General features: G+C 37.0%; 1 protein-coding gene across 1 annotated transcript in view; it reads left to right on the top strand.

Moving 5' to 3' along the window:
- Positions 1-12160, top strand: part of MSH3 (mutS homolog 3) — a 175632-nt gene that overhangs the window by 82080 nt on the left and 81392 nt on the right. The window contains exon 13 of the mRNA XM_077759869.1: positions 2726-2858. Coding sequence (XP_077615995.1) covers positions 2726-2858 — 133 coding nt within the window. The remainder of the gene's footprint in view (positions 1-2725; positions 2859-12160) is intronic.

The raw sequence follows: 12160 nt of genomic DNA, 5'->3' as shown, positions 1-12160 counted from the left end.
GCTTTTATCTTTCTATATCTCCAACAACCTTTATAATTTTTGAGAGAGTAGCTATCTTTGTAGGCTGTCTTATACGTTCACAGATGGTATTATTTTATCTGTCCTCATACCATCTGCAGCATCAACCTAGTCTGTTCCAATCGGTGTTATCTTTCATTTATGCAGGAGTGAGTTATTAAAATAAAACTTTATATTTGTATAGCATTTTGGGTAAACGTTAGGGTAAAACATGGATATATTTTATCACAACAATCTTATGCAAAGAAAATTTAATTTTTTATTTTTTTCATCTCCTCTTGAATTACTTTATATGTAGTCTTTGGAATTGAATTGAATTGAATTCAACAACTATTTATTGAACACATATTGTGATCCCAGACTTGTGGGAATGAAGAAATGATCCCTGTTCTCCCTGAGCTTATAATCCAGCAGAAAAGACAGAGAACTATATGTAATTATGACTTCCACTATGGAAAGACTGTAGAGGGTCATATGGAAAAGGATGGCAAAGGATTAAATCTGGTCAGTGAGCCCAGAAAGCCCTTGCAGAAGAAGGGTACGTAGGAGTTTGCCAAACAAAGTGGAGCTGGTAGGCAGTAGGGAAGAGGAAGAGAGTCTTCACGGCAGAGTGAGCAGCAAATGAGGAGGCTCTGCTGTCAGAGAACTTGGATGAAGATATTGGAACAAGTTCAGTCTGACTGAAACTTACAGTGAGAGGAAAAGAGTGGCAGTGGCTTGAGGTGAGACTTGAGAAGTAAGGTCAACAGGGACCATTTGTCTTGTGGGTCAGTGAAGGAATCTAGATTTTAGTCTAAGATTATTGGCAAGTCATTGATGAGCTGAAAGCGGAGGTAAGACATGAACAGATTTGGGTTTTAGAAAGACTCCTCAGACTACAGTATGGAGGAGGGATTGGAAAAAGAGACAGAAGTAGATCTGGGAGGAAAGTTAGGCCCTTTTTGTAGTCTGTGTGAGAAATGATTTTTCCTTACTACTGGAGGGCAGTGGCAGTAGAGAGGAAAGAAATGGACTGACTTAAAAGGCTGTTCCCACTGAGAATGGAGGAACCAGTCTGTATATTTACAAAGCTCTGGCATGTTCTACTGTGTCATGCTGAACCAAATGCTTGTTCTCCATAGTAGAGTAGGAGTCAGAGAAAAATGGAACAAAAATGAAACCAAGTCAATATGCATTTTTAAACAGGCATGACCTCACAGAGTAGTTTGAAGGGTAATAAAGAGGAAAGAACTTAATTAATTGCCAAGTACTGTACTCAGTTTAACTGTCATCTGGGCAGGATCTCATGTAAGGCTTGCCCTTCACATCAACATGTGTGATTTCAACAGAATTTTGACAGACAAATGTGTAGTCAGTAGCTGATGTGTCCTTTTGCCAGTCCTTTCATTTGCTTGTTTGCCCATTCTTTGATTCATTCAAAAAAACATTTACTGAGGGCCCCCTGTTTATTAGATATGTTTACTTATCTCAGTAATACCACATTTTGGCTGTTACATCTAGTGTAGGCCTTTGGTGTTTATAGGTACTAGATGGGCCACATCTCATTTAGGACACATTTGGTCAATCAGATTTCCATTTTAAGTTGACAGCTTCACCATTTCCTCCCAAGTGGCCCACCTATCACTTAGGGTGCAGCCACTGGTGAAATCCTGCACCCCTGGGTCCCCCTGTCTTCTGATATAATCTCTGTGTACTTTCTGTTGCTGAGTGTTTGCTCAGGTTCAGTATGCCTGATCCCATTCCAGCCAAACAGTCTATCAGTTCAGCCACCACCATCGAGTCTCCTATCGAAGTAGTTGTCCGAGTGAGTTGTTTTTTGACTAAGATGATCAGTCGTTTCAGTCAGAATAAACTCACTTGCCCATTGTAGGCCTATTATATTAGAAGGGAAAACAAGCAGTGGTAGCAAATGAATCCTCAGTCTCAGCAGTTTAAATACTATAAAAGTTTATTTCTTGCTAATGTAAAGTCCAGCTGGTAGCAAATGTGGGAGCGATGGATTTTCTGTCACACGAAAGGGACCCAGGCTGAGAGGGTCTTCAGGTGGCTCACGAGATTGTTCTGGTCCCACCGTTCAGCTGGGAAAGAGCAGGTGAGAAAGATCACACAGGAGGTTTTTACGGGCCAGAGCTAGCAGTGGCTTCATCCTTCCCATTTACATTTTATTTTCTACAACTTGAGTACATGGCCATACCTAATTGCAGAGGGAAACTGGGAAATGTCTGTGTGTTTGCCCCGGAGGAATGGAAAACCTAATGAGCCAGTTTCTGCTCCACCTAGCTAATGACTTTCCTTCTATGGTACCTGCTCTTTTATTCAAATGAAGGCGTCAGGGAAGGGCCAGAGGTATGGAGGAGGAGTCTCTTTTGTGTGTGTGTGTGTTTTTTTTTTAATGTTTTATTTATTTCTAGGAGAGAGAGAGAGACAGCGTGAGCAGGGGAGGGTCAGAGAGAGAGGGAGTCACAGACTCTGAAACAGGCTCCAGGCTCTGAGCTGGCTGTCAGCACAGAGCCTGACGCGGGGCTCGAACCCACGAACCGCGAGATCATGACCTAAGCGAAAGTCGGATATTTAACTGACTAAGCCACCCAGGCGCCCCTCTTTTATGTTTTTCTGAGTAGCTGTTGTCTCAGTGCTGGACACCAGAATGGGAAATATCCGTGTTCTGAATTCCTAACATATAATTGTTACTACTCTGTTCTCACAGGGAGATAAACGCTCGACTAGATGCGGTGTCTGAAGTACTCCATTCAGAATCCAGTGTGTTTGGTCAGATAGAAAATCATCTACGTAAATTGCCTGATATAGAGAGAGGACTGTGTAGCATTTATCACAAAAAAGTAAGTGTGATTGAAAACAAATCTATTAAAACTGGGAATGTTCTTCAGCATAAAGAGCCCAGATATTAAAGGAAAACATCTCAAGAGTTTTATTTTTATTATTTTGTGAAATCTTAGAGATAATGACAGAATTCTTAAGAGAATTAAATTGCACAAGTTGAAGGTGTTCCAGTTTTTGCATCATAAAAAAGTGTGCCTATTCTGTTAACGATAGCAACACACAGAAGCCTTTCTGTTGTAATACAGGATGTTCTCATGTTACATCCTCAAAATGTGGAACCATAATCACAAGAGGAAATTTCTCAGACTGGTCAGTTTTAAAAAGAGATGCCTTATTTCTTTTGATGTCAGAACAACTTCTTATTTGACTTTTCCAAAGGAAAAAATCTACTGGTATGTTTGCAGTGGTATCAATATACAGATGAATTTGGGTATCGAAGCTAAGCAATAAGCATTATTGTGACTTTCATCACTTAAGCCTTGCAGTTTGTTATAACAATAACAAGAGAGCTTTTCCCCATGAGGCTAGCAGGAGATTTTCAACAGAAACTTTGCAAGCCAGAAGGGAGTGGCACTATATATTAAAAGTGCTGAATGGGAAAAATCTGCAGCCAAGAATATTCTCTCCAGCAAGGCTATCATTCAGAATAGAAGAAGAGATAAAGAGTTTCCCAGACAAACAAAAACTAAAGGAGTTCATGACCACTCAGCCAACTCTGCAGGAGATAGTAAAAGAAACTTTGAGTGGAAAGGAGAGACCAAAAGTGAAGTATAAAGGTAGGAAACCCAAACTCAATAAAAATGAGTATTTCTGTAAAAAAAAATCCATCAAAGAACTCATGCACAAAAAAGGATATAAAATATAATCACATATTATATTTATGAAATGTGAGGAGAGAAAAATGGGTTCAAACTTGAATGACCATCAACCTAGTATTTACTGCTACATGCTGAAACCTAATGGTAACCATATATCAAAAACCACTAATAAACTTGTAAAGAATAAAGAGAAAGAAACATAAATATATCACTAAAGAAAATCAGCAAAATGAAAGAGAAAGACAAGAAAGAATGAGAGAAAGTCTTCAAAAACTACCACAAAACAAGTAATAAAAAGGCAATAAATACATATCTATTAATAATTACTGTCAATGTAAATGGACTGAAGGCTACAATCAAAAGACATAGGGTGACAGAATGAATAACAAAACAAAACCCATCTATATGCTGCCTACTGTAAACTCATTTTAGACCTGAAGACACCTGGTGATTGAAAGTGAGGGGATGGAGAAACATCTGCCATGCAAATGGATATCAAAAGAAAGCCAGAGTAGCAATATTTATATCAGATAAAGTAGACTTTTAGACAAAGACTGTAGCAAGAAGGGCACTATATGATAATAAGAGTGACAGTCTAGGAAGATGATATAACAATTGTAAATATTTATGTACCCAAATACATACATAAACAGTTAATAACAGACATAAAGGAACTAATCAATAATAATACAATAATTGAAAGGGACTTTAACACCCCACTTACATCAATGGACAGATCATCTAAACAGAAACTCAACAATGGCTTTGAATAATACACTGGATCAGATTAATTTAATAGATATATTCAAAACATTCCATCCTAAAACAGCAGAATACACATTCTTTCCAAGTGCATAGGGAATATTCTCCAGAATAGATCACGTATTGGCCCACAAAACAAGCCTCAACAGATTCCAGAAGATCCAAATCCTCAACAAAGTAGTATTAGAGGGAACATACCTTAACATGATAAGGGCAGATATGAAAAACCCACAGCTAATATCCTTTTTTTAAAAAAAAAATGTTTATTTTTAGAGGAAGAGAGTGTGCTAGCAGGGGAAGGTAGAGAGAGGGAGTGAGAAAATCCCAAGCAGGCTCTGCACTGACAGCATGGAGCCTGATGCATGGCTTGATCTCACAAACTGTAAGTTCGTGATCTGAGCCCAAATTAGGAATTGGATGCTTAAATGACTGAGCCACCCAGGCACCCTTAACATCATCCTTAATGGAGAAGAATTAACTTGTCTTAAATAAGACAAGGATGGCCCCTCTCACCACTTTTCTTCAACATAGTACTGGAAGTCCTAGCCATAGAATTCAGACAACAAAAAGAAATAAAAGGCATCCAAAGGGGTAAGGAAGAAGTGTAACTTTGACTATTTGCAGATGACATGACACTCTGTATAGAAAACCCTAAACTCTACCAAAAATCTGCTGGAACTGATAAATTCAGTAAAGTCCCAGGATACAAAATCAGAGTACAGAAATCTTTATCAATAATGAAGCAACAGAAAGAGGAATTAAGAACGCAATCCCATTTACAGTAGCACCAAAAATAAGATATATAGGAATAAATGTAACAAAAGAGGTAAAACACCTGTACTCTGAAACTATAAAACTCTGATGAAATGTCCATTGACTAATGAATGGATAAAGAAGACATACTGTGTGTGTGTGTGTTTACACATTTATTTATACACACAAACAATGCAGTATGACTCATCCATAAAAAATAGTGTGAAACCCTGAATTTGCAATGACATGGATGGAGCTAGAGTGTACTATGCCAAGTGAAATGAGAGAAAGACAAATACTTCGTGATTTCACTCATATATGGAATTTAAGAAACAAATGAGCATAGGGATAGAAAAAAGAGATATTCGGCAAATCAAGGAACAGACTCTTAACTATAAAGAACAAACTGATAGTTATCAGAGGGGAGGTTGGTGGGCAGGTGGGTGAAATAGATGATGGGGATTAAGGAGTACACTTGTGATAAGCACCAGGTGTTGTGTGTATGTGTTGAATCACTGAATCGTGTACCTGAAGCTTGTAGTACACTGTATGTTGACTATCTGGAGTTTAAATAAAAGCTTTAAAAAAAAAAAAAAAAAGATGAGATATATACTGGAATATTACACAGTGGAATATTACTTAGCCATAAAAAAGAATGAGATCTTACCATTTGCACCATCAGTGAACCTAGAGGTTATTGTGCTATGTGAAATAAGTTAGACTGAGAAAAATAAGATGAATAAACAACCAAAAAAGCATAATCAGACATGTAAATACAGAGGACAAGCTGATGGTTGCCAGAAGGAAGGAGGTGGAGAGATGGGCAAAATGGATAAAGGGGAACGGGAGGTACATGCTTCCTGTTATGGAATAAATAAGTCACAAGAATAAAAGGCACCATACAGGGAATATAGTCAGTGATATTGTAATGGCATTGTAAGGTGAAATACGGTAGCTACACTTGTGTTGCATAGCATAATGTATAGAATTGTCAAATTACTGTGTTGTACACCTGGAACTCATGTTACATTATGTTTCAACTCTACTTAAATAAAAATAAAATAAAAATTAAAGAGGTTTAACAACAACAAAAACATTGATGAAAGAAATTGGATATGACCCAAAAGAAATGGAAAGACATTTCATGTTCCAGTATTTGGAAGAACAAATATTACTGATACTCCCCAAGGCAATCTACAGATTTAATGCAATCCCTATTATCAAAATACCAACAGCTTTTTTCAAAGAACTAGAACAAATAATCTTAAAATATATATGGAATCTCAAAAGACCCCAGATAGCTAAAGCAGTCTTGAAAAAGAAAAGCAAAGCTGGAAGCATCACATCTCTGGACTTCAAGTTATATTACAAAGGTATAGTAATTAAAGCAGTGTGGTACTAGCACAAAAATAGACACATAGATCAATGGAATAGAATAGAAAATCCAGAAGAAAACCCATAATTTGGCCAATTAATCTTTGACACAACAAGAAAGAGTATTCAATGGGAAAAAGACAATTTCTTCAACAAATGTTGATGGGTAAACTGGCCAGTGGCATGCAAAAGAATGAATCTGGACCACTTTCTTACACCATATACCAAAATAAATTCAAAATGAATTAAAGACCTAAATGTGAGATATGAAACCATAAAAATCCTAGCTACACAGGCAGTAACTTTTCTGACATTGGCTGTAGCAGCTTCTTTCTAAGTATGTCTCCTGAGGCAAGTGAGATCAAAGCAAAAATAAACAATTGGGACTACATCAAAATAAAAAGCTTCTGTACAGTGAAGGAAACAATCAACAAAAGTAAAAGGCAGCCAACAGAATGGGAAAAGATATTTGCTAATGACATAGTGATAAAGGGTTAGTATCCAAAAAATGTAAAGAACTTATACAACTCAATATCCAAAGAACAAACAATCCAATTCAAAAATGGACAGAAGACATGAACAGACATTTCTCCAAGATGGTCAACAAAGAAAAGATCATCACTTATCATCACAACTCAAATCTATAATGAGATATCACCTCACACCTGTCGGAATGGGTAAAATCAACAACATAAGAAATAGTGTTGGTGAGGATGTGGTGAAAAAGAAACCCTCTGGCACTGTTGGCAAGAATGCAAACTGATGTAGCTACTGTGGAAAACAGTATGGAGGTTCCTCAAAAAGTTAAAAATAGAACTACCTTATAATTCAGCAATCACACTACTGAGTATTTACCCAAAAAGTACAAGAACACTAATTCAAAGGGATACATGCACCCTTATGTTTATAGCAGCATTATTTATAATAGTCAAGATATGGAAGCAGCCCAAGTGTCTGTCAAATGATTACTGGGTAAAAAGGCTGTAGTATAGGGGCACCTGGGTGGCTCAGTTGGTTAAGTCTCCAACTCTTGATTGCAGTTCAGGTCATGATCTCAAGGATCAGGCGATAAAGACCCTTGTCAGGCTAGCCTACTTGGGATTCTGCCCATCGTCCTTCAAAGTAAATAAGTAAACATGAAAAAAGATGTGATATATGTAGTGGAATATTATTCAGCCATAAAAAGGAATGAAATCTTGCCATTTGCAATGACATGGATAGAGGTATTATCCATTAGCATTAGCATTATAATGCTAAGTGAAATAAGTGAGAGAGACAAATACCATATGATTTCACTCATGTGGAATTTAAGAAACAAAACAAACAAGCAGAGGGAAAAAAAATAGGTGAGAGAGACAATAAAGAAACAGACTGTTAACAATAGAGAAGAAACTGATGGTTACCAGATGGGAGGTGGGTAGTGGGATGGGTGAAATAAGTGATGGAGTTTAAGGAGTGCGCCTGTCATCACAAACACTACGTGATGTATGAAATTGTTGAATCATTATATTGTACACCTGAAACTAACCTCGCAGTCTGTTAAGTGTACTGTAATTAAAAGAAAAGATTAAATAATGATAATTAAATGAAATAAATGAGTTTTCCACACTTAGGGAAATAATTTACTTTATCTTTAAAATATGCCTGAAATAGTTATATTTATAATTGCTAATAAACTTTCTATAGTGTTTTATCTCTTGCTGAACTCATTCACATATATTAAACCCTTTGTCCCTTGTAAAACTTTATAAAATTGAGGGGATATTGTGTTTTTCACCTTCTTACTAATGGGAAGCTATAAGCACTGCTATCTCTATGTAATGCTACCACAGCTTGCATTACCTTGGATAAAATGATGATCTGGGAAGAGAGTTAGTAGCGTGTCAGTAAAAAAAAAAAAAAAAAAAANAACAGACATGAAAAAAAAAAAAAAAAAAAAAAAAAAAAAAAAGACAATATTTAAACCAGGGTCCTTGATTGGGTTTTTAGTGAGTACACTTTTGGACATTACCATTTTTGATGTAGTTTTGACTACCATTGTATTTTTCTTGGCTATCCCCACATAAGCCATCTTTATCTTCCACCCCAATGTAAATCCTTGCCAATGTAATAATTTTATTGTAGGATAATTTTTATGTGCCCACATTTTAGTTGTGACCAGTTTTTCATTAGTCTTTACTTTTTTTAGTCCTTTCCCCCACTAAGTTTTACTGGAACGATAAGTGCTGCTTCTGAGAATACTTGCAGTGCCCAAGAGGACTTATGTAACTGTTCCATATGCTTCAGCTAAATTTGAAAACAAAGAATAAGCCAGAATTGGGAAATACTAATCTCCAGGGGAAAATGCCCGAGTTGGTTATGGGGTCACTAGAGTCTATTGTACCATTACTTGGTACACTTGTGTTGTTGTTTTGCTGGCAGTAGCAGTAGCAGATGTTGTCCTGATACGGCACCCTGCCCCCCTTTATCCGCCATCAACAGCCAGCTGGAAGCAGATGACCCTTCTGGTTGTACATCAGAAGGTCAGTTGTACAGCCTAGTGCTATGTCATAGTGCTTCATTTTATCATGTAGGCATTTTATCATCTCATACCATCACAAGAAAGGTGAGTGCAGTATGATAATTTTGACAGGCCACATTCATATAACTTTTATTACAGTATATTATAATTGTTTTATTAGTTGTGCATCTCTTACTGTGCCTAATTTATCAATTAAACTTTATCAAAGTTATGTATGTATAGGAAAGATAGTACGTATGGGGTTAGGTACTATCCATGGTTTCAGATATCTGCAGGGGATCTTGGAACATATCTCTTGTAAATAAGGGGGGAGCTATTGTAGTTGAAAGCTTTATGGTTGACATTTTTGAGGTTACAGAGTAGATGCCAAAACCATTTGTTATGTTGTATCATTGGTCCAGTACCTAACAGTCAGAGCATATTACTACCCTTCATCAAGCAACAGATCTCCAAGCACCTTGCCTTCATTGCTTGAAAGGATTCACTGACAGTTGTTAAAGATTTTTGTTTTTCTCAAGAAAAAATAGGGACAAAGCTGAGAAAATTATTAATTGGTAATTAAAAGAGTCAAGGGGCACCTGGGTGTCTCAGTCTGTTGAGTGCCTGACTCTTGGTTTTGACTCAGCTCATGATCTCAAGCTTGAGTCTCAGATCCATCAGGCTCTGTACTGACAGTGAGTAGCCAGCCTGCTTTGAATTCTCTCCCCCTCTTTCTGCCCCTCCCCCTCAAAACACATAAATAAACTTAAAAATATGTATAAGAGCTGAGTCAAAGAATCCTTGGAATCAAGACAGAATCATCTTTCCATGCTGCTGTGATTTCTTTTATGCTTTACTTCCTCTCTTAAAACTTTTGTTATTTGCATTTCATAAAATTTGTGTATTTACAAAAGTTTACAGACTCTGGTAAAAGAGTCTAATTCTTTTTTTTTTTAACTGAGCTATAATTAACATAGCATTGTATTAGTTTCAGGTGTATCACATAGTAAATGGTTTCATATATGTATATATTGAGAAATGATCACCACAGTAATTCTAATTAACATTCATCATTACTCATAGTTATAAAGCTGTCTTCTTATGATGAGAACTTTAAAGATCTACTCGCTTGGCAACTTTCACACATACGATACAGTATTAACTATAGTTACTATGCTATACATTATATCTCCAGGAGTTACTTATTTTATAATTGGAAGTTTGTACTTTTTGATCATCTCCACTCATTTAATCCACCTGCCTTCCATAGCAGCCACAAATCTATTTTCTGTATCTATGGATTTGCCTTTTGAAAAATTTTTCACATAATGGGGCGCCCGGGTGGCTTAGTCGGTTAAGCGTCCGACTTTCGCTTAGGTCATGATCTCGCGGTTTGTGGGTTCGAGCCCCGCGTCGGGCTCTGTGCTGACTGCCAGCTCGGAGCCTGGAGCCTGTTTCAGCCTGTGACTCCCTCTCTCTCTGACCCTCCCCTGCTCACGCTGTCTCTCTCTCCTAGAAATAAATAAAACATTTAAAAAAAATTTTTTTTTCACATAAAATTATATGGTATCGAATCATTCATATTAAAAGTAACCAAGAATGACTTTTGTTTTAGAGTTTCAAACTATACTTAAGTGAAGGAACTTATGACTCACTTAGAAGTTGTTCGTTGTTGCTGTTTTAATGTTTGCACAAGAGGGTGCCCAAAGATTGATTCAAAAAGTGATGATTAGAAATGACTTGGTAACAGACCAACTTTAGTAAGTCTAAATGCTTCAAACTAATTTTTTATAGATTAGTTTGCTGGCTTTTGGAACACACCAGCAAACACATGTCTGTTCTTTATCATTAGATTACTCTAAATAAACTTATGCTGTATGCACCAAATGGTGAGTGATATCCTGGGTACAGACTGTGCCAATTATGTAAAATTCATAAAATGGTTAGGAACGCTGTTTGGATGTTGTGGAAGTGGTAAGCCTAGGCCATATGGCTGTGTGGAAAGTGCCATGAAATAGTCACAAATAGGTATTTTCATATTGATATTAGGGGATACCAAGTGGGCTGGCCCTGAAACAAAATAAATGTTTCTTTTGATAGTAAAATTTCAAATCCAAATCTTAGATAATAGTGCTAGTCTTAGAAACTCATATTAACTTTGCTCAAGACCTATTTTGTAAGAAAATGATACGTAACTGCTAAGATTGGTGAATACATTTAAAGGATTATAGCACTTAGTAAATGTTAGAGGAGAGTGTTTCCAGAATTTTGTAGGCGAGAATGGTTTCTTGGCCCGACTGGTATAAGCCTACAGCCACCTTTCAGTGTGGAACTTAGGCTGGAGTTCTTCCAATCTCATGATGACCCGTTTCCACACTTACAATGTGTTCTAAAGCTCTTCCACAGAGAAATTTGCTGCTGGAAATGGGATTGAATGTGAGTGACTCCAGGAGCAACTACTTCACTCTTATCCTCAGCTTTCTGGCAATTCTACTGAGGTGTTTTATTTAAGAACCTGGAGAACAGAGGCGCCTGGGTGGCTCAGTCACTTAAGCATCCGACTTCGGCTCAAGTCATGATCTTGTGGTTTGTGAGTTTGAGCCCCGCCTTGGGCTCTGTGGTGACAGCTTAGAGCCTGGAGCTTGCTTTGGATTCTGTGTCTCCCTCTCTGCCCTTCTCCCGCTCACATTCTATTTCTCTCTCTCTGAAAAATAAACGTTCAACAAACAAACCCTGGAGAACAACCTGCCTTGGGCACTTAAAAGTGCAAAGTGCTTTTGGTTGTCACTTTGCTTCTGTTGCTGATTTATACCTTATATCTAAGGGTGAAAAATCAATCCCTTCTAGTCTCTCAAATTACAAAAATTACAAGAAATTATTATTCAAAATTGTATTGAAAATGTTTACTTTTAGGTCTTCACTTTTGTTAGAGTGTATCTATTTAATAATTAACTATGAATATTGGTCAGAGAACTTCTAGGCTCCACATTATGAAAATCCAGCTTCTTGTATGTATCATTTTTATCATACAGTGGCCTGAGGAAGAGATGCTTTATGGTATATACACTTTGGATTCAACTTTTATTCAATTGGT

The sequence above is a fragment of the Crocuta crocuta genome, unplaced genomic scaffold (genome assembly GCF_008692635.1).
Source record: "Crocuta crocuta isolate KB4526 unplaced genomic scaffold, BGI_CrCroc_1.0 scaffold162, whole genome shotgun sequence".
Taxonomy (NCBI): Eukaryota; Metazoa; Chordata; class Mammalia; order Carnivora; family Hyaenidae; genus Crocuta; species Crocuta crocuta.
The sequence above is the reverse complement of the archived record's forward strand: the minus strand, read 5'-3'. Positions and strand labels throughout refer to the sequence as shown.